At 40.5% G+C, this 23,520-nt stretch overlaps 1 protein-coding gene across 8 annotated transcripts in view; it reads left to right on the top strand.

Annotated features, from left to right (window-relative positions):
* Positions 1-23,520, top strand: part of MTUS1 (microtubule associated scaffold protein 1) — a 128,378-nt gene that overhangs the window by 96,153 nt on the left and 8,705 nt on the right. For 7 of the 8 annotated variants that reach the window (XM_065836353.2, XM_065836351.2, XM_065836352.2 and 4 more), the window contains 7 exons: positions 8,974-9,040; positions 17,290-17,504; positions 18,026-18,131; positions 19,281-19,354; positions 19,459-19,554; positions 21,695-21,811; positions 23,151-23,248. In XM_065836353.2, coding sequence (XP_065692425.2) covers positions 8,974-9,040; positions 17,290-17,504; positions 18,026-18,131; positions 19,281-19,354; positions 19,459-19,554; positions 21,695-21,811; positions 23,151-23,248 — 773 coding nt within the window. Of the gene's footprint in view, positions 1-7,883; positions 8,134-8,973; positions 9,041-17,289; positions 17,505-18,025; positions 18,132-19,280; positions 19,355-19,458; positions 19,555-21,694; positions 21,812-23,150; positions 23,249-23,520 lie in introns of those variants that run through there. The other variant, XM_065836360.2, reaches the window with a different exon arrangement.

Genomic DNA, 23,520 nt, shown 5'->3' with positions numbered 1-23,520 from the left:
TTATGTTTGGGGATGGGGAGTGTTTGGTGTAGACCACAGCACTGATTTGATTTTGAATCTAGCTTTGACTGTTTAAGGAAGACATAGCATTCAAGTGGAAAGGTAATGTATTGTTAGTGACTTGAATGGCTTTGTTCAGAGTGTGAATTGACAAATATTACCTTTTCATCCTCTCATTTTAAAGCATAAATTGCCACGTTCAGAACTACGCAGTCTGTGTAAAAAAAAAAATCTTCAGATGGGTAAAGGTTTAGTTGTTAGAAACACCGATTTCTGTTCTTCTAGTTTAATACATGAATCTGAGTGTTTCAAGAGCTCTCAAAAGATTTTGCTGTAGCTTCAAATTTGTGTCTGTGCCACAGGGTGCTACAGGGTTGAACAGAAACTAAATTTCACTGTTGTGCTTCTCTTGGTGTGGTTATGGAAAGACTGGTATTTACAGTTCAAACTTTACTTGGGAATGACTGGTGACATCTTCAGGGAGTTTCCTTCATAGAGGGAAGTGCCATTTGAGAGGCTACAGAGACTTGGCTATGGGATGTGGATACCACTAATTGTGGATGTGACACAGGAAGTAACATAAGGAATGTGCTGGAAATTGTGTGGCTGAAGCAGGCTTCAGTATTTCTAGGTAGAAATAGGAATTAACCGTAAGTATTTATATATGAGCTGGTATATGTGGCATTTCCTGACATGGGGATGACTGTAAGAGTAGAGATACTACTTTTCTTGAGAACTTCTTAGCAGTTTTTTTCCATCTTAGAATATACAGACACATGTATCAGAAAAAATTGTCCTGACCTTTGTGGAAATTCAGCAGAAAAAGTTTGTACTTATCAAATGAGAAATGTGTATCTAGCTCAAAGAGCAGAAGTATACATTGCATGACTAAACCCAAAACCATTTATACTAAAAGGAGGAGCTTTGGGTCAGTCACATTTTTGGCCTATAAATCCAAAATATACTGGCAGGCTTATTGTTTAGAGCAGCTGTCTTTGAGTTAAATTTAGAGTTTTGATTTTCTAGAAGCTAATGTCAAACTCCACTGGTTTTCATTAAGATTTTCATCCAAAGTGTATTTTGACTCTTCAAATCTGACTTCCAAAAATACGGACATAACTTTTTACAAGAAAGTATGAGGATATTTAGTTTAGATTTCTGTGTTTCTTTAGATTTAAAAAAAAAAAAAAGCCACAACACAAGTCAAAAGGTAATAACTTGCATTTGAGGAATTCAAATATTTTGTGTTCAGTAAAGGAGAGTAAGAACACAACAGCTTCCCCCTGTAAAGCAAACCCAGGCTCTAGCAGTTTGCATCTGAGGGGTAGCTTTTGGAAAACAAGTCTCAAATGATTCTCAAAGTCCCTGTAACATGTAGCTGCTGATGGGCAAGAATATTTTTGGCAACAGGTTGAAGATTTGTGAGCTTTAACATCCAGAAAAGAATTTTAATCCAGTAATTACTGTGAAACTAAGCTCTGGTTGAAAAACTTTTTATAAGGTGCCTCAATTAAGCAATTTATTTGGTACACCTGGGTATTCAGGATGGGTTACAGGTGGAGAAAATCAGGAGCCCTGTCCTGTAGCTACTTCTAGCAAAAGGTGTTTTGAGAAAAGATGCCTTTGACTGCAGCAAACTTGGTGTTTCAGGCAACCAGTGATGCTTTCTGTGAAGAAGTTTATTCTCATGACTACCTTGCTATTTCTCCTATTTTTTTTCAAGGAGATGTGGAATTAATGACAGTAGCAAACTAGGCGTATCTAATAAAAAGTAAAAACTAAAGGGAGCAGTTAGTGCAAGAAAGAAAATAACATCTTTGCTTCTCATTTACCTCTTTTGCATTGCCTTTTCAGATGAAATTATAAGCAGCCTTAAAAATGGAATGACAGAAAATACTTTAATATTGTGCTCAAGCACGGGATCTCCTATTCTAACATTTCAAAGGGCTTCATAAAGATAATTATAATTTTATAGATGTGAGAACTTAAGTTGTGACAGTATAACTTGTCATGGTATCTGATGGAGATTTTGTGACATGCTCAGCTGAGATGAACTGAGATAAAAAACTTTAGAGAATACTGAGAAATAAGTAATTTGTTTAAATAAGATAATATTTTTTTAAATGAGATCAGAGTTGTTACAGGGAAGGAAGGAGTCATTCTGTGTGATGAGTGAAAACTAATATTGGAATTCAGAAACCCTGTGGAGAACAGGCCATTACAGAGAGTAGCGTTGAATAAGTCATACTACTACATCTGGACCTAGCTTTGTAAAGCTGTTGTATGAGGGTGGACATCACTTCTGAATGGGAAAACAAGGATCCCATATGAGCATAAGATCCCATGTAAAGCTTGTAAAAGCACAAAGAGCCCGCAAGTATATGATCCCTGTTAAACATCAAGTGACTCATAGGAATCCTGTCTGGCTGGTTCTCTGCTTTAGTGTTTCACACACTAAACATTAGGGAATAAACATCTGGTTCTCCATAAATGTGCCTGGCAAATAAGAGAAGTAAAATATTAGAAACTACAGTGAGTCTCTATCAGCTAATCATGTAAGTGTTGTAACATGAGGTTTAATTGAATTCTGTTTGAAGTAATAAGTCAAGGTGAATACTGATGGCTTGTTTCATTTGGTAAGAAGGCAATGTGTAACATTAATAAGGCCAAGAGTAATTTGGAAGCAGCCATTTCACTGTATGTTTATTGTTTTGAGATAGTTAATGACATTTTCACTTCATTGCAGCAACAGTCTGCTGCTCCTTTCGAAAATATACATGGAGCAGAGGGTGTAAATCCCATTCATTGTGCTGCTTCCTTGGCTCATTTGTTTAGCTTGCTCTTGCATATGAGTGATATGAGGGAAATGACATTTCAAGGGTGTTTTTTTTTTAAGTGTGGTGGGGCACAGCTGCATTTAAAAAAAATTCTTTTCTAAAATTGCTGACTTCTAATTAGAGGATTATTTAGAGGATTGGGTTTTGCTGGCAAAGAAGGAACAGGGACTGGTACAAATACTGTAGTAAAAGGACCAAAATAATCAAAGTAAATGTCATACTGCAAAGCAGATATGAATGGCCCTTTTGTTATCCCTTCATAGTTACCTCCAGGCTACAGCTGATGACACGAGTGGCTGAAGTTAATGCAAAGATGTGACTCAGTTTCTACATTACAGCCAATGGTGAAGCTCATTGTTTCATAACTGGTGTGGCACAAGGATGGAGTAGGCTCCAATTTCTAATGCTTTGTCCATAAGAGGAATATCTCATTGGATGAGAAAGACTCATCCTATATTGAGATCTGTTGACAACTGAGACTGTACCAGTATTAGAGAAATACTTATATGATGATCTTTTCTTCCATACAAAGTTCATCTCCTGTAAGATCTAAGCACACATGTTGCAGAAGTGCTTGCAAATAACCATAATTTATTATTATTTTTTTAAGATGCTCATTATTTCTATTTAAGTTTGATTTTAGGAGTAAGTACTTGTGGTTTGACAGCAAATGGCTTTCAAAAATCAGCCTTTCCTTTCCCAGAGTAAAATTGGTTTGGCCCTGTACATGACAGTGAAACACAGTTAAGTGCTTCCGTTCTCGGCTGCACTGATAAATTTCAGTTTTATGCCCTCTGAACAAATTTTATTTAGTCTGGTCTAATTAAATGCTGTTTAAGAAAAAGCATTGTAATGCTTTCATATTTAGCACTTCATGTTCTCTGCCTTTAAGTTTTGAGCCTTGCAGTGGCTTGTTTATGAAGTGTATTGCTGATGAGACTCAAAGGCTCATCTCCAGCCTTCCGGATCAGAGATGTTTCCACCTGCCAGTCCTGCCTGTGATGGGTGCAGGTGCTGCCATTTGCCTGTGACTGGGAGCTGCTTAGTGCTTGGTACCAGCATCACCTGGACCTCTCTCCACCTTCTCAGGGCAGGGACCATGACACATCCCAGCATTAAGAGGGGAACATTGCAGTATGGTTGCTATATGTTTATGTCAGGGGAAAAGTCCCATGACACGACCTGATCTCCTGAGGTATTTCAGGACCTAGAAGTGGGTTGTGTCTGTTTCTTTGTGATGTGTTAGTGCTTTGCGGTTTTTGGTTTGAGCAATGCATAATGCTTCTTCTGAAGCTGTTAATGGATAGAAGATATAAGGCTTCACACAAGTACAATTTTGAGGAAGATCTGGAAACGTTAATCTGAGAATGAAAAATTGCATGGGTTTTGTTAAATGACAGAAGCTTGCTAATAAGTTTGAAGTGCTCGAAGCTCCTGGAGATGTTGCATGAGATAAACTAGGCAACTGTGATAGGGAGTTTACCACATGAATATGGGTGTGACATAGCTGCTTGAAATTGGAAAAAAACAAACTAGCCCTCCATATTTTTTGTAAATAAATGCAAACTTTTCAGTATTGGTTCTTGTGAATTTTTCTTTCTTTAGTATAATTCCAGAAGAGTACACACTTTGTTTCCAGAAGAAATATGGTTGTTTAAAATGTGAACTGTGATGTGTGGATAATTACTACCAGATGGGTGGCATTAGCTTATTTAGACACGCATACTCAAAACCCCATTTCTGCTGTGGTTTGCTGTTTTACATCAAGTAGCTGTTGAAGGACTTGTCGCTCTCAACATGGAGGAAAAACTTGGAAAAGGTGAATAGGGCTTTTCAGGCTGTGGCTCCCAAAGCCTTGACTTGCAGTCAGAACATGTGGCTCCCACAACAGGGCCACCTCCCCTGGCCAGCAGCACTGTGCTGTGAAACCTGAAATGTTGCACATCTTCTCAAGGAAAAAAGAATTTCCAGTTTCCCATAAAACTTGCCTGCTCCTGGATTTGGGGTCTGCAAAGGAGCTGTGGGATGCTTCAGGAATACACACCCATTCCAGCTTGAGAACTGCTCATGACCTGAGCTCTTGGAGGCATCTTGTGTCTTTCTTATGTGAAGAATTGGGATAGGTACATAGCTAGGAAGGCTGGTTACTTGCATGCTTGGTATAAATACCTTTTTTGTTCATTCTGGGTTGTGCAGTCTTGTAGAGATTCCTGCTTTTAAAGCAGTGCAATGGAAACTGTTCAGATATTCATGCATTTTCACCCTCATTTGTGTCTAAGATGATCCCAAGGCTGGCCTGTTTGTATCTCAAGCTCTAGCAAATACAGCTGGTTGCCAGGACAAACACTCTTAAGCTTGTAACTGGGCTGTGTAACTGCCAGTAGAACAAACATAAGTGAGAAATTGCGTAATTTATTCCATTCCTGACTTGGTCATTTTTGTTGTCTTGAAACTGTCATGTTCTCCAGCCCCCTACCTTGGACCTCTTCTTTTTCCATCCAGTTGTAGTGGGGTATACCTCACCTTCCCAAGTGTTCTTGCTGCGGGGCACACATCCCTCTGAGCTCACATGAAGGATTTTTAACTGCCTAATCTTTCACAGAACAAGAAATGTCCAAGTCCCCTCCTTTATGCAGAGAATTTTTTTTTTGTAGCATCCGATAGCAGAGCCATACCCCCTTGATATTGCCAGTGGCAAAGCTTTTATCCCCAAATTCTGTTCTTGTCCTTCCCTACAGCTTCCACATTTATGGTGGAGGGACTGTTCTGTCTAAAGCTCGGCCGGATTCCTTGTGCATCTACGATAGTCTCTAGAAATGAGAAAAATAGGTATCCAGCCATCCTACATGATCTTGTAATAAACTCATAAATTGCGCCAGAAACAGCTTTAAATTGGTATGAAGACCCTCCTTGAGTCTGACAACTGAGAACAATCCCTATTGCCAGATTTATCTGGATAAATGAGTGATGCCAAAATTGGTTGATCCTACTTGGGTCTGCTCTTTCAAGTTCTGATATTGATTTTTCAACTGGAATCTTGTAAAGCATAAACTAAAAGATTGCTTGATATTCGAGCCTAAAGCATGTGTATACCTGTCTTTAAATACTGACGGTGGCCCTTACTGGATTATTCATGTTCTCTTTGGTATTTCACTGCACTTAGATTTCAGGTCTTGGAAGCTTTCATGTTTTCCTGGGGAGACTCCTGTACCTGGAGCTTTGGTTCTCTCAGAACTTAAAAGTGTGGTAAATTAACTGCTAGTCAGTCTGACTGCTTAATGTGGCTGCTTAACCAAAGCAAGAAACATTAGGAAAAACCCCAAAACAAAACAGAAACCACCACAACAACCAACACTAGCAGGGCAGTGTTATTCTATTTTATTCTGGGTTTCTAGTTTCAGCCTCTGTCAGTCTTTAATGTATTCTGATCTCATATGCCCTTTTCTCATCAACTTCCTTTAACTAAAAACAAATACAAAATGTGTGGACCATAAAGTAGGCCTTTAGAAACACTAAGCAAAAACGTTAGTGTTTCCAAAGAGTCTGCTGCGTGGTCCAGCCAGTAGGCTGAGAGGGGAAAAATTTGAGATGTTTTTCTGACAGCGTGGGTTGGAAGAAATCGGTGTCAAGGATGATTTTTGGAAAATAATTAAAGTAAAGAATGCATATGCACACCAAGAAGGAGAGGATGTTAAAAACAAAACAAATCTCCTAAGTGTGTTTGTACGCTGATTTAGTAATGGACATGGTTACTGTAAAAGCTTTGGAAAATCCCATCAGGTGCCTGCAGCATAAAAATAGAAGTGCTTTGGCGGTTAACTTGCAAGCAAGTCCACTACATGGTTGTGTGCCAGCGTGCTGGGGTGCAGCTCACATAACTCGCTGCAGCACTCACGTTTGCATCATCAGATGCTGTGTCCGTAGCCAGAGCTGGTGTTGAACAGGAGCAAGATGACTCATTTCTCCTTCCTGAGCAGTGAAGAGCTGGGCAAGTCCTTTCCATAACCGAGCTTCCTGCTCTCCTGAGAATTCACAGTGGAGGACAAGGTGTGGTGCTCCATCTCGGCCCACTGTCACTGTAAAAAGCTTCCAAGTGTTTAATGTAAAACTGCAACACAGCTACTTAATACCCCTACCAGTGTGTCAGTGTTCAGATAACTGTTAAGACTGCTTAAACTGTAGTGGTTAAAAAGGGATCTCTACTAGAAATATTTGTATTTTTGACCTTGTATGAGAAAGTGCTGACTGACCTTCTAAACAGCCTTTTCAGCTGCGGAATAACTTCCTATAACTTGCAGCAGATGCGAGTGCATAGTATAAAAATCACTCTTTTAATTAGTCATGTGTCCAGCATTAACACATGACCTTTCTGGGTGCTTATTCCCTCTATTTTTTTCTGAAGGAGGGTGTATTTTACTGCTTGTTCTGCAGTCATGCAGTGAGTATTCCCCATCTTCAGGACAGGTCACTCCTAACTGGGGGGGGACATGGTGAGCAAGTGCTGACGTTAGCCTGGGGTCAGGCTGCGGCGAGTGTGACCGGGGGCGAACAGGGAACCTGTGGTAAGGCTGAGGTTTTCCCTGGGAAAAACCAGGTGCAGGTGTGGCCCTGCCAGTGTGTGAACTCCCCTACCCTGGTCACTTGTGTAGCAGCTAATGGAAAAAGTCTAAGAGATTTTTGTGCCAGTGCATTATTATTTTTTTTCTCTAATGTATCCCAGCTGAAGGAAAAGCATGCAAAATGAATTTCAGGCTCTTTGCTTGTGTAGGGGCAATGAGCACAACCCTGGGCATTGACAGCAGCAAAGCTGTTGTTATCTGTGGCTCTCCCATTCAGCCCAGGCCTCCCGTGGCTTATTTTTGCATCAACAAATTAAGTGTGAAAGCAGCGTATAGCAAGCTCGAAACGGCTAAAAATAAGCTCCATTATCTGCAGAGAAGGGCAGCGTTCTCTTTCGTGGTCCCGGCTGCTGTTTGAGCAAGCGGAGATCGATTGGTCTAATGTCTGGGGCTCGCCTTTCATAAAAGAAGGGCTGTGGCTTTAAGTAATCGCTGGCTGCTTGTGCCAATTGCAGAAGCTGCAGTATCTGCCGCTGTCGGGAGCGATCGGCGCGGAAGCTGGATAACCTGGGGAGGCAAGGTCCAGCCTGGCCGCTCAGCCACGGCCCGACCAGCCCGGCTGGTTGGTGGTGCCGAAATCTGGACTTCACCCATGAGTGCCGGGGGGCTGCCGGGGCTGGAAGATGGGCTGTTCCAGCAGCAAACTCTGCCTTTATTCCCAGTGTGCTGCAGCAAGGGTAATTTGGATTTGTCTCGCAGTGCTTTTCCAGCGGCGGTGGGCTGTACAGGAGCTTGGCCGTGAGAAAGGTGAAGGTGCCCTGGCAGTGGGAAGCCCGGACCCTGTCACCTCCATGCTGTGGGTGTGAGATGCTGGTGTCCCAGGCGTGGAGCGCTGTGCCAAGTGGCCGTGCCTCGCCCCTCCCTGGGGTGTGGGTCTGGGGGCAGAGGGGCCTGGCCGGCCGCCTCCCCTTGCCAAGGAGCAGCTCCTCGGTAGGGCAAGGAGATGGGTGATTCTGCTTGTTTTGAGCATAGATTGGTGACGATTTTCTCAGTGTAAGAAACATCATCTATCTTAATTTTAAGAACTGCGAACAGTGGGGTGGGTTGGATTCAACTTTGAACAGAGCTGTGCCTTTCCTTCATGGAAGGCTGAGCATTTAGCAAAGTTTTTGGTTTCGTGTTCGAATAAGCTTAAGACAAATATTTAATGCATGCCTCTTTCGTGTATGTGCCCTACTATTGTGCCCTTGACAGCTATCAGTTGATTTGTTCTGGAGGCTTACGTTGCTACGCCCATCATAAAATATATAATTAATTGCTGCAAAGTAGGATTTTAATTGCAGTGTTATCCTGGAAAAAACTATTCTTTGTTTAAAACCGTAACTTCCTTAACAACAGAAGAACATCTGTGTATTTTGTAACAGCAGAACTGTTATCCTAAATGATTCATATCTTGGCTGCTTGCTCTTGCCTGTTGTTTTCCTACAGAACACATGTAAGTTAATTATTGGAAGGTGCCCTGCTCAGATCACTAGTAACCAAATGTTTGGGTTGTTTTTTTTTTCTTTCCTCTGCAGAGGGAGGAAGCACTAAAACAGCGTAAAGAGTTATCTCAAGAACTAGTTAACCTTCGAGGAGAGCTAGGTAAGAATTTATTTTTTCTATTCTTCATGAGAACAGACATGCAGCAAAACAGATCTGCAAAAAGACAGATGCCCTGGTGTTGTAATGGCAGTCATTTACTTCCCTGACTGAATTCTGCTCAGATGCTTCAGTTGCTGCAGTTTCTCTGGAGCACTGACCCCAGGTTCACGGAATTCCTGGCACTGATCAGACTGCACTTAGCGGGGCCTCCTTGCAAAACATGTGTCTGGTGACCAAAGCACGCACTTTCTTGAAAATGGGAGGATGGCTGACAGTATGTATCTTTGATCCCTGACGTATATGAACGCGTTCTTCTAGAGGTTTGCTGGGAAAACGATAAACCTATAAAATATACTACACGAAATCTGCATTTTTGCCTTAGTGGCTTATAGGTGAATGAGTGTAAAATTAACAAAAGGAAATACTGTCAGGCTAATGAGATTAAATCTTTGAACTCATCCTAGTGGACTGCTATGATGTGAAATTGAGCTGTAATGTGCAGGGGCTGGTTTTGCCAGCTTTAAAGCTTGATTTAACTGCATTTAATGGTAATGTCGTTCAATTTATTTGAACTCAGAGCAGAATCATCTTGTGGAGTACAAAAAAATCATTGAATTGAAAATGATAGTACTCGAAAGTAAAGGTAGCAATTTATAAAAGCACACTTCTGTTATGATGAAGCTCCTTTAAAAAAGCAAAAAAAAAAACCAACCTCGAAAGCAGAAGCAACACATGTGGTGCAGTTTCAGATAAGTCACTTATTACTGAAAAGTTTGAAATACTTGTTTTGACATGCTTTGGAAGTTTAGTGTAGTGCCAGCCAAACAGGAGTGTGAGTGTAGGTCTTGTTACATGCAGATGGTACATTTAATGTTCAGATTTATTTTTTAGCACTGATTAATAGGGCGGGCATTCCCTGGCAACTACTTGGAGTTGGAAGGGTGAAGAGGGAGGGGTCTCCCTGTGTGTCCCCTGGCTGAAGCAACAGAGCACAGCTTTGCCACTTGTCACTGTTACTCTTGTCCAATTTAAAGGGTTATACTAAAATACAGCTTTCTGGGAGTTTTATTTGGTGCTGCATGGAATTGCAAATGTGTGAATGGGGAGTCCCACAGGCAGAGGGAAGCCTTGCAGCCTGAACAGATAGACAAGAGTACCAGTAACACTGTGGAAATGGGGAGTGTTTTGTTTCTTGGAAGCTTTGTACTGAAAAGCTGGGGCTTTTCTAGAGCTTGGTGCAGGCTGGCATCTGTCAAGCTGCATCTTTTAACCTTTCTACTGATGAAGCACCTGAATTGCAGTTCTGCAGTTGTTTCAGGCAGCTCCCAGCTTTGGAAGAGCATGGTGGGGGGTTTCATCCCCCATCAGCTGCACTGGCACTTCAGTCACCCTAAAGTGAGTCTTACTGTGGAAATGGGCTTCTTGCACTCCGACAAAGTTGTGTTACAAACATTATAAACTAGATTTATTTACTTTTTATGTACATACCTGTGACTTTCTGGGTAAACCCATTTGCTTACCTGATAGTGAAAATGACTTCAGAAGGATTGCCATCTGAGTAAGAAAGTATCTGTTCTTCCATGTGCTTGCATCTTTGTTTTTTTTGTTTTGGTTTGTTTTTTTCTATTTATCAAGCTAGGTGCTATGTTTGTTACTTATAAGGAAGTGGAAAATTCAGCTTAGATAGGCACACCAAAAGCTAGCCAGCACTTTTGCCCATTACCTCTTCTGGTGTTTTGTTTTGTGGGTGGTTTTGTTTGTTTGTTTCCTTGTTTTTTTGTGAAAGCTTAGTTCTTTCTAAGGGTGCCCCACTCTTAAATGAGCTTCCCGTAAGCTTGTCACCTTCCTGCTTTGCCAACCTGCTGAGCTCATATGTGGAATTCCTGTTGCAAGATTATGTTATTTAAGTAGGTTGATAACTAGGAAAAAAAAAAGTCAACTGCAACTGAGCTTGATGGATGTGTGATGCCTGAGTGCGCAGAGCTGTCAGCCGGCATGCTGCTGGATCGGGACGTCAGTCATTTTCCCCATGGAGTTGGTCTGACTGGGTCAGCTCTGCAGGAGCATCCGAACGGCAGCCTGGGGCTGGCTTTCCTTTGTAAGGTTTCCAGACTGTGGCTTCAGTGAAGCATTTATCTTAGTGCAGCTCCTTTGTCTTAACCATGTCACACGCCTAGCTTGTCTGTAATTCTCTCCTCAGCATGTAAAGGGAGTAGATTTAATCACAGAAATTAAAAACGACACAGGTCTTCAATTCTATCTAACTTTAAAAAGATTTGGGTTCTTGAAAAAAAAAAATATAGCCAGACCTCATTTGTTGACAAGGTGTGAGAAAAGCACACTTGTAATGGTAACTTTAACTGAGAATAATCTATTTAAATACACACCTGCTAATCAGCTTTCTGTTGCCACTGTTAAATGGATACAGCTGAACTTGGGATTTCCATAGGCTATTCAGACTAAGTACTGTCAATTTTGATTCACAGTGTGACCTAGGCACAGGTCGGCTCAGAAAGTTAAGTACAGTTTGAATTGAATCTTATTTTGGCCACATGAACATGTGTACATATTCCATGGAGTCCCAGCTGCTTTGTTTTTGGTGCATATTGGTTTGCAGTTTGGGAATGGGCAGTCTAGGAAGAGGAACCAGGTGTGCCCAGCTCGGGGCAGCCTGTGCCCTGCATGTTGCCACGTTTGAGAGGGATATGAAGCCTCCTGCAGCTTCTACCCTGCACAATTTGGGCTTCTCTGTTTCTTGCTTGGAAGTTTAATTGTGCATGATCCCAAGCTCCTTGATTGACCTTGCAAAACCAAATTGGCTTGCTGTCAAATTGTCTGTATTTTTCTGGATTATTCCTTGTAACCCTTTCTACCAAAATACCTTTTTGTTTAGTGATTTAAATGTGCATTTTGATCCCAGAACCTGCCTTTGGCAGCGACGGTGTGGCCATGCGGAGCGTAGGGCAGATGGTTACCAGTCACTGCTTTCTGCTCTCAATAGCTGGAAATGTGAGTGAGGGTTGGCAGTGATGGTGTGTTTGGGGATGGATTTTTCTGAAGGAGTTCAAATTCATTAACAGCCACATTTTGAACTTGGGTTTCCTTAAAATCTTTGGCCACAAAGACTAAATGTTGTGGTTTGAATGTTCTGGGAGCTTGGAGCAGATATGGATGTCCTGCTTGTCACTGGTTTCCCTTAAGATGCACACTGGTATGTAAATTATTTCTAGTTACCTGTTTAATCACGTAAGCAGAAATTGCAACAGCTGCATGTATCTTCAGAGGTACGAAACTACTCTTCTAAATTAATTGCACTCAAAATTGTTTCGGAGCTTCTTTGCAACCGTGCTGGACGTTGTCCAGCTCAGTCCTGCAACCCAGGAGCAGGTGCAGCGCTGACTCAGCCTGAACCCTTTGAAAATTGCTGTTTGTCAGCCTGTTTCAGTGGGCTGGCGAGGCTTCTGCGTGCCTGTACAGCCAGGCAAGTGCCCAGCCTCTCTCTCTGCTCAACATTTGCTGCATTGCAATTGAGAAACAAGATATTCTTCAAAATACCTTTGTGCTATTTTTTTATTAATAAATTAACTTTAAAATGTGTTGGCAGTTGGGATAAAGAGAGGCTGTTGTTTTACTGGTGTATGAAGTGAATGTGATTTGGTTTTCAGGTTTTGATGATCCTTAAAAATACTTAATAGGAGGTAGGCATTTCTATTATATCAATTATCTGAAGCTGAGCCTAACTTGCCACAAGCCAAACACTTGTCTGCATGCTGACACTGTAGCGTTTGCAGCAGTAGAGAATAGGAATTTACTTCCTGGCAGAAACCTGAATGCTTCATGGATGTATTTAACCATACCTGCTTAAGTGTAGCTTAAAGTATGGTTTTTTTGGTGTACCTGCCTCATTTCAACTTGCCCAAGAACAAAAATATGCAATGTGGCTTAATGTCTTATACTGTTAGTCTCGTTATAGAAGAAACACCAAGAGAAGCTTGGTGATAAATTTGAAAGCATGTTTGGCTAGAATTTCCAATAACTACAGTCTGCCAAAGCCATGACTTAAATATTGGATAACACTTTTCAAAAAAATATTATATGGAGAAGGAGATGAGTCTTTGTGTCTACAGTAGGCTTACTGATCAACAAAACATACACAATAGATCTTGCAGTGTGAAATATAAAGTTAGAGCAACCGTGTTACTTGCTGTGACATAACACCATGCTAAATACTTGGTGTTTTCTGGTAATTATCCCCTTTTCACATCCCCCATATCTACTAGAATGCTGCCAGTTTACTGTTCTAGTGACCTCGGTTTCAAAATGTCAGACAGTCTAATGGCTTTTTGTACATCTTAACTAGACCAGCAAGTGACTTAGACAATTTTATGAAGATAAATGTTGATTCAAAACAATTTAATTTGGGATTAAAAAAAAAAAAATCCATTATGTTTTATCTTCTTAGAGCTATGGTTATGGTGACTTTCAGGGGAATGTATGTTGAAGAATGTTTTTTGTGTAAGCATTTTAGCCATAAATACTGAATTGGATGATAAATTGGATTATAACTAGAATAAGAAACTAAATTTTGTAAGGATATATTGCACAACTGTAAAGTCTTGTCTCTTGGCTACTCTTACTGAAAATATGAAGTAGATTTCTTGGGGAAACTGAAGCAGCTTATGTAGTCCTTTTCTTCAGCTGGTGCTACTGTTTGTGTGGTTTGGATCTGCTGCCGTTTGCACTGGAGCTGCGAGTTGCCATGTGCCTGGATCCCCACACTTTACTTCCGCAGGCATTTGGTTTATGGTTCTGGCACATACAAAGCTTTGCAATTAAATACCCAAGATGCAAGTGGCCATTGTTAACAAGTACATATGGATGTTAATTTTACATGTCAAAACCAGCATTTCTGATCTGAAGACACGCTGTTAACATATCTCAAAAACTTCCCGTGGTTGCCAGAGCTCGTGGTTCTGTCCAAAAGAACCAGGCTCTTCATTTATAATTAACAAGTGTTAAGAAGCCTAAAAATCCAGATTGATCTTGCTCCCTGTTGTAATAATACAGGGAGTGGCAGTGTTATTTGACTGGGAGGAGAGGCTGGGACAACCAAGTGGGGGGAAAAAGTTAATGGCTTTGCTATTTGATTAAGGAAGTGAATCTTGTTTCTGGTTGCCAAGCACACCATTCTGTACACTCTGTCCTTAAAGCTTTAAACTGTTTATCTCATCTGTATTATAACACTAAACTTAATGGAAAAATGGATAGCATTTTTTTCACCTCTGTGGCTAGATTTTTCTCTCAAATTCTGTTGGAGCATTTTTCTCCTGTTGTTTTTCTTGCTCAAGGTCTGTGGTCTGTTGTAATGCGTGACATAATGATGTGGAATTGTGAAGGGAAGCACTTTAAGAAGGGAAAGAATGCACAGTAGTCATGTACAGAAGCATGCTCCTCAGGTGTCTCTGAGGTGGATGAGAAGTTAGAACAGAGATTTTGTGTTTTGTTTAGAAATTTTTCTTCTAAGGAATTAGTTGCCTTCTTCATGGCTTGTCCCTTTCTTATAACTTGGCAGTGGATAGTCATAAATCAGATGATTCAGTCTGGAGATGGATAGGGCTGTGCAAAATACCTGCTACAGACACTTGAATCTCAAGTAGGGGGACAAATTTGGGTTTACAGGACTTATCATAATTTCAGAATGACGATTGTTCCATCAGTGCTTTTGCTGAAACTTCCCACATGCAGTTTCTTGCACCACCATGATACTGGAAGTTCACTGGTGGTGTGGTGGTTCTGCTTCTGGTTTGGATGGCAAGGATTCAAGTCAGGCTTGTGAACTGCGAGGAAGCATTGCAGCCTCCACCTTTGCTGAGGCCAGATGTTACCTTCAAGGTAACACAACATTCAACTACTAGTGCCAGTTTTTAAAGTTTTTGGTTCCCTTTGTCACATTAGTCTTCTCATAAATCTGAATTGCAAACTGGCTGAACAAGAACTGAGGTGTCTGTTTGCTTTGACAAAGGTGTGGTTTGCTGTTTGCTTTTTTCTGAAGTGTTTTGCATCATCTGAAGTTCTGTGTGCTGACGCTTAAAGATAAGACAATGATGAACAGCACATTCTTTTAGCTAAATGTAGGCAAATGAATGGCTCTGGCCTTACAAATAAAGAACTGAATGCTTGCGTCTTCTGCTGGTTTTAAAGGAAGGGGATCACTTGGAGAACTTTGCTATGGTGATCTCCCATGAGGTGTGTAACTCACCTGCCTCTCAGCTATAACCCTCTTCCTCTGTTATAGATGGTCAGATCCATTCTGCATGTGGTTGACTGTGTAATATTTCGGTTTGGCTCCCTGCCTGGTTCTATGCATTATAAAATAATGTCGCATACCTTTAATGTTCTTCTCCAAAGCATGACAATATGAGTATACATTCAATAACATTATGCCAGTGTGATGTGATAGAAGTTTGCTATTTTTTTCCATTTTTTTTTTTTTTCTAAAGGGAGCAGTTATAGTGGAAGTTTGAAATTAATAAAGATAGGGAAAAAACAATCTGTCTTGGTGGTATAGAAAGTATAGAAAGTATAGAAAACTGTGAAATCTGCTTGGGTGGCAGAGAATGTTGTGGTGTGTTTCAGTTGAGCATTTAGTTGCATTGTTGCCAGGCATGGGATGAACAGCTTGGCTTAAATTTGTCCTGATCAGCACATCTTTCATACAGACCTAGCGCAGAGCTAAGCCTGCTGTTAGAACTAATCCAGGTAGACACACATGCAGATTGATTTCCATGCAGTATGGCTCACTCGCTTACGCTTTCTAGTTCAACTGCAGGTTTTAAGTGATGGCAGCAGGCCCAAGACTTCTTTACAGTTTCCTTAAAATCAAGTGCAAGTATCATTCATCAACTTAATCGCTCTTGATGAGCTGTAGCACAGGGGAATCGGACACGAGTGTAACATGAGGCTCTGTGCCGGGGCAGGCTGCTCTCCCCAGAGCCAAGCCCAGTACTGCTTTGGGAACTGCTTCTTGAAGATACTGTAATTCATGTATCTTAAGGTTCAAACACAGCTGTGGTGAGAAATTCCTGTACTAAAATGCCTGAATCTTTCCATGCTTTTATATAAACTTTGTATTTATAGTATTTGGGCAGTATGCTAAGCTGCTATAAATTGTATGCATGACTTCTGTATGTGATTGAAGATCAAGTTAATGTTTTAGTTAACGTTTCTCTCTTAAGCAGACACTCATCTGACTAATTTATTTTAAACTGAAGCACTAGAGTCTGCATGGAAGCAGTTTGGCTTAAGGTCAGTGAGCATGGGCTTGTGTTAGACATCCCGTTTCCCCTTGCTCCCAGGCTTGGGGTGCAGCTGGAACTGCCTGAGGCGCTCACTCCAGTTGTATTAACAGTGGGAAAATGACTCCTATTCAGCCCTTCTGGCTGGAACTGGGAATGCTGCATTTCAAACTCAAAAGTATGAGTTACTAACTTTTGTTTTGCCATTTTATCAGCCGTAAATACGGGGAGACAAACCTAGGCAGTCTTCTTAGCTGACTTGTGTTAATAAAAATATAAAGAGAATTACGCAGCGTTTTTCTGTTTTCTTAATACTCTGCATTTTTTGCTTGAAACTATTGTGTATCTTGCATATTTAAATAACTTGAGCATATGCATATTTAGCCGTATGTTTCAGATAGGCAGTTCAGTATCGCTCTGTATCAGGCAGTCTGTGTCAGGCTAGAATTGCTTCTCTGTTGTGTATCTGAGTATAACATGTTGAATGGATGGTCATCAGGATATGGAGACTTTCAAATTTAGCTAAGTGGTTTATATATCAAAAAGTGAAGTACTCTCACAAATATGCTACTGAAATGGGATCAAATTAGGTGAAGTAGCAAATCCAATTAATTTTTTTTATTGGAGCACTCAAGTGTCTCTTGTGAGACATTCATTCTTCTATGTCATGACAAACTCACATTTATGCTTTCTACATGGGTTCCTGGCTTAACTAGATTCAATTAATTCTCAGCATAAGAAACAACGAATTCAATATTTTGCAAAGATCTTTTCATGTATCCTTGGAGGTAGCATTCATTTAATGGATAGATTATATTTGTCTTTGTATAACTGTGTTGCTGTGCGGACTGTTCACTATCTTTAATACTTGTGATAAAGATGGTGAAATTAGCATTGAACTTGATCCAATGTATTTTTTCTTTCTTTCTTTTTTTTTTCTGTTGTCATCTTCAGTAACTACTTCTGCAGCTTGTGAGAAATTGGAGAGAGACAGGAATGAACTGCGAGTTGCTTATGAAGGGTTTTTGCAGAAGTTAAACCAGCAACATCACAATGATTTAGCTGAGCTGGAGGAGAGGCTTAAACAGTTCTACACTGCAGAATGTGAGAAACTCCAAAGTATCTGCATTGAAGAAGCTGAAAAATACAAAGCACAACTCCAGGAGCAGGTTTGTAACATTTGAAGTAGAAATGTTCTCTAGCAGTTGCTTTCTGCTGCAAATGAGCCTTCAGAGAATCCTGGATTTTGCTAATAATGGAGTTATTTTATCTAATGTGAAGCTCCACTTTGTTGCAACTATAAAAAGTATGACTACACTAAGCTGTCCAGATCTTAAGCTTGTGTTTAAACATGGTGGAGATTCCTTTTGTTCTGCAAACTTCAATGACTTCTAGAGCTTGACTGGATATCTGAGGCAGCTTGAGTTTTAAGAATTAGAGAAACCTGGCCTGTGACTTTCCATGTGTGTGACAGATGCATACGCCATCCTATTGGTAGTGGTAAACTGCAAGGCATCATCCTCATCTATTGAGTTTTTTGTATGTGGTATAGCTTCTCCTGTGACCATCTGTTAAGTGCTACCTAGACCATTTAAAATGTATTCAACGTACTGCATAAAGCCATTGGAACAATACTTAAACAAGGGTTGACACTGGTCAGGAGGGGAAAAATGGTGTTGTCATATTGCAGGTGGACAACTTAAATATCACACATGAAAACTTTAAGCTGGAACTTGAAAACAGCCACTCAGAAAAAGTAGAGGAGCTGACAAAGAAGTATGAATCCTCTTTTTCAGGCAAGTATTTAGTTTTCAAGTAAACATGCTGTTGTACTGCTAGTCACAAACAAAAATATTCAAGCTTTTTCATCAACACGTCCACTTCATTGTTCTTGGTTGTCGTCTGTGTCTATCCTTAAAAACATCTGAATTCTGCCTTTTGGAAGTGAACAACTCTAACTTTACGTACAGAAATAACCATGATCCCATTGTAGTTGAATGCAACTTCTAAAACAGTTTCAGAGTAGAGATGTCTCTTTCTTTCAGTAAAAGATGTCTGAATTGCAGTCTGCCCTCAAAATCTCAAGGTAATGAGTAATTGCTCCCACCCTGCTAGTTCTGTAAGGAGCACCTTGAAGCTGAAGTTGAGGAAAAGCAGGGTTGTGAGCTTTCCAGAGCGACATGGGAATGTTGAGAAATATTAGACACTACTTACAGTATATTATACAGTGCTTACAGTATACTGGGGCAGAGGTTGTTTTTCAGGAAGGGGATGGTGAGTGTGCTCAGTTTTAAATAGCATTGTATCTAACTGATGTAAGTGGTGATGATTCCTGTCCTCCCTCCAACTCCACTTGATAGCCAAGTTTCCAGTGGTACTTTTGTGTCATTAAAACTGGTGGCGCTTCCACTGCAATCAAAGAGCAAAGTCCTCTGTGTGGCATCTCCAAAGTAGGAAAGGAAATGTTTTTCTAGAAGTTTGTGGAAGAAACAATTTTAGTTTTTGCTGGGTTTCCCTTCAAAAACTCAGCTTTTGTCAGATGTAGCTTGTGTTCAATTCTTCCATTCATTGCATGCAGATTAATGCTGTCAAAACTGACACGCTGTCAGCTACCGAAATGGCTATGTGAGGGGACAATTGGCAAATGTGAAGCAGCAGAAATTATCTACTATGAGTAGGTAATGTGGTGGCTCAGATTTTACTTCAGAGGCATTTTTAAGACCATCGGGGCAGAGGACGGAAGGAAGGACGGAAGGAAAATACATATGAGTTTTGAACAGTTTGTGCATGCTTTAGATCAGTGGATGATAAATGTTCTTTCCATGTTGTTAGTGACTCTGCATCTGTGCATGTGTGTATTGGCTGGCTTTTCATACTGTTGCTTTTCAAAAAGAATTTTCCTGTTTTATGCAGTATTAAAAATCTGCAATAATAATTTGTTGCAGAGCTCAAGAGTGCTCATGAATCTGAAAGGAAGTCGCTTGAAGATTCCTTTAAAGAGAAGCAAGAATTGCTAGAGGTTTGTTAAGGGTTGGGGTCATTGCAACAGTCTAAAACTTAAAAGGCAGTTTGGAGATGTGTGCTGAATTCTTGGCTTAACTATACCATATTTTTTCATTTCAGAAAAAAATCGATGAATTAAAATGTGAAAACGACTCTCTCAGTGAGAAGTTGAAATTAGAAGAGCAAAAACAAATAGCCAAAGAAAAAGCCAGTCTTGTAAGTCTTGGTCTTCAAAAGTAATGTGGATGAGCAGGTCTTATAAGCCTGGGTTTATTTTATTGCATAGTATGACAGGTTTGCAATCAAGCCTGATAGGGTTCCCATAATTTTTAATATTTTATGTAAATGGCTTGTCTGCCAGAAGTTTTTCTCAAGCACTGCAGTGTCGTGTATTAACTTGCCAATATAAATCTATAAGGCTGTTGAATGTCTGAGTCAATGGTGTAAGTTATAGCCTAAGTTAAATCGAATCCCTACATGTACACAGAAGTTGTACCACAGCTTTCTTCTAGACAGTTGATAAATGCTCTAAATGCTCAGCGTGGGCTTACATCACTCCTACAAAACTCCCTTCTTGTCCTTGAGTCTTTAATGCATTTATTCAAACATCAATTCATACTTGTTGATGATTTGTCCTTCAGGTAAACATTTATTTTATCCTGCCTTTCCTCTGAAGGCTGCTGTTCTCTGGGATGCCCCCAGGAATAGAAATGTGCTCTGAGAGGGTCTTTCATGCACTGGGAGGATGAGACACAACCAAACTTATTTTTCCAGTTGCCTGAAAATACCTGGAATACCACCAGTATCACATATCCCACAAAGAGAAATTCCACACTTAAAAACTCACCTAAGATGCTTCTAGTAGAAGTTGCCCTAGTTTTCACTGGAATTTCTTTTTTATTTTTCCTCTTACTGCTTATTCTAGTGGGAGGACAGAGCTACCACAAGAAGAATCTGCAACCACGGCATGTTGCTGTAGTTGGGAAAGATGATAACAAAAAGAGAACATGTTTAATGCTGTACTTGGGAGTTGGAGCTGTATTCCGTAGGTGTGCTCAGAGGTTGTTTAATTTACAGGAGCAATAGTCAAGTGCCTTTACACAGCTGCAAATGCACTCTGCATCCTGACAGCATAAGACAGAAGCTTGAGGTTTCTCTATGGAAGAATGCCAATCTGACCCACTCTGTTCTTCTGTACTAAACACAAATTCTGCACGATCAGAATTCCCAGAAGCCTGTTGAAGACAGAGGTGTATTTTCAATCCCTCCACTATTAGTTTCACTTGCTATTCCCAGCTTTTTTACTAAAATCTTGTGTGGGCCTTTCATCTCTTTGTCTGTCTCTGTGTTCAACTATGAGTAGATAACATGGTAGCTCAGATTTAACTTCAGAGACATTTTTAAGACCACTGGGGCAGAGGAGAGAAAGAAAAAAAAATATAGACCTTTTGAACATACTATAAGCTGCATTTAAACTTTCCAGGAGCATTTTCCTCTCTAGCTCTTAGATTCCTTGTAAAGCCACAAAAAGCAGGAAGTTCAAATTGCCTCCTCCCCTGAGGTGGTGTGGCACAGCCCACCCTCACATGGACCTCTGTTCGAAAGTAGAAATTAAACAAGAATCACTAAAGCCACAGGCCTTAAAAACAGGTGGGAGAAGGGAATGTGGAGGTGATGAGGCCCTTGTTACCTGTGGAATGTGCTGGCTCTGCGCCCCACAAGCCTGCATACATGCTGTATGGTAGATAAGTCACGGATGTAGAGCAGTGCACGACTGTTATGTGCAATTGCCACGCTAGGCTTTAAGAAAAATGTAACAATGAAAAGTTTCAATTTCTGCTTATGAACCAGCTACCTTCAGACTCCAAAACAGGGAAAATCAGCTACAATCAAGTTCATAGCTTTACATTTTTGGTGGCTTTGAACTACTTCAGCACCTGAAAACTCTTCAAATGTTTACTTTAATTACCTCTTGGGATGGGTTATGAGTAATATGAAATAAATTTTGGAACTCCTAGCTTTAGAGGGAGCCTTTGGGCACTCCTGGAAAACAAGTTTTGCTGTGACAGCTTTAGTGTTTTCCTCGGACTCACAAGGGCTTTTCCAGTTTGTGCATAAGGTGTTTTCTGAGCAGCTTCTAAAGAAAACTGCAACTGTCCACCTACACTGCAGGACAAACAAAACTGGGAGAAAGTGGTAGCAGATTTTTTTTTTTTATTCTAAATGGTTTGACTTGACTTCACTTAAAAGAAGTAACTGGTGTTACCGTATTTATTTTCTTGCTCTTTCTAAATAGCAGAGAACAGTTAAATTGTTGCTGAAATTCAGGGTACTAAGCAAACTGTTGATCTTTCAGAAAAACCCGCAGATTATGTATCTGGAACAGGAGCTGGAAAGTCTGAAAGCAGTGCTGGAGATCAAGAATGAGAAACTCCATCAGCAGGACGTGAAGTTAATGAAAATGGAAAAACTGGTGAGTTTTCCTTGGGGTCTGGCAGGTTTGGACCGTGTCTCTGAGTCATGTTCTGACAATGAACTGGGGCTGGTCAGGCTTACGTGCAAGGATTAATTTCTGTTGTTTAAAAGGAAACATGAAATGATACTGGGACATGCTCACAGTGTAGATCCAGTTATACCAGCATCAGGCTGTAACATAAAGAGGGGCAAAGAATCACTAGATGCTGTAAATGACCTTTTAACCTCTTAAGGCAACTACTGGTTTGCACAAACTATTGCTAAGTTAGTACAGGATTATCCAGGGGCCTCTTCCACGTTTCCTTTCCTCTTCTCTCTCTTCTTCCCCCTCCCACAAAGGACAAATCCTTACCTGCTACGTTTTCGTCAGTGTTATGGAAGATAGATCGCACTGTCAGAAAAACATGGTAATGATCCTAATTAAACAAGAACATATCAAATAAAAAATGGAATATATCTTTTCGTCTAGAGTTGATTAGCTTAGACCAACCATTTTAACTGTTATCTTTAAGCTACTTGTTTAGCTGTGTGATTTGCTTCTGATCTGTGCATAATTCCACAGGAAAAGGCAATTTGGGGGACAAAACTCATAATTACTTTATCTGCTCTTATTTGTGGCAGGACAGGGTCCTTACCCTGGATGGGGCCTTTAAACACTGTTGTAATACTTGCTTAAGCAAGATTTTAATGAGGAAGTATAGAGAGAGGTTTGGATCCAAAGGAATACATTCATGTCAGATGTTCAGTATTGTACAGCATCATATGCTGCCCTGGTCTACAGTTACTAGTAAATTACTAGCAAACCTTCATCTTTTCTGACAGACATTGGCTTTAGTATAGGAGCCCTTGGCCCATCGGAACATTTAATCAGTTTTTCCTTGACTTTTGATAACATCCTGCAGCAATGAAGGGGAATCGGGAGAGCAGCGGGGAGAGCTGTTCATGCAGGGGAGCACTTGAATTTGTCACATTAGCATGTTATTTCTAGACAGTCCTCTGTCTGCAACAGATAGGTTCTGAAACTGCTGCCTGTCGCTGGCAGGAGTTACTAGAACATGCTGGTTAATCAGTAGTTCCCTTATCCAGTCCTCCTTTGGTGGCATCTAATCAGCACAAGTGGCAAAATGCTGCTGTTACACAAGGATGAGGTCAGTAGGATCTATTTGTTACAGAGCAGTAAGCCATGATAGCAGGTCAGTCTCACATTGCTCCAGATTTTTGCACTTACTGTAACAAGGTCTGCAAACTCCAGACTATGAAAGTCTGTGATAGCTCAGTCAGCATCTTGATGAGTGCATGTGTGGGTTTTATTTTAAACTGTGACCTTTTTCTCTAAGCTGGAGAACAACACAATCTTAATGGATAAATTAAAGAAGGTTCAGCAAGAAAACGAAGAATTAAAAGCTCGGATGGACAAACACATGGAGCTTTCAAGGTGAAAAATATCTATGGACTCTTAGATGTTCTGATGAAGCAGGGGAGGGTGTTCCTGTGACAAGAAAGAAATACACATTTGTAGAGATCCAAGTGGGGAAGAAAGGGTCATGTTTTCTTAGACAGTACTTCAACATCCAAGTCACTAATATTTACACAGAATTTTCTATGTACGAGCACAGGAACAGATCAGATCGTAAGGAGGTAAAAAGGCTCAGTATGATCTTCAGCACTCCAAAACAGTATTTCAGGAAAGAAAAAGCAAATCAGAAA

This window comes from Patagioenas fasciata, chromosome 4 (genome assembly GCF_037038585.1).
Source record: "Patagioenas fasciata isolate bPatFas1 chromosome 4, bPatFas1.hap1, whole genome shotgun sequence".
In the NCBI taxonomy this organism is placed as follows: Eukaryota; Metazoa; Chordata; class Aves; order Columbiformes; family Columbidae; genus Patagioenas; species Patagioenas fasciata.
The sequence above is the reverse complement of the archived record's forward strand: the minus strand, read 5'-3'. Positions and strand labels throughout refer to the sequence as shown.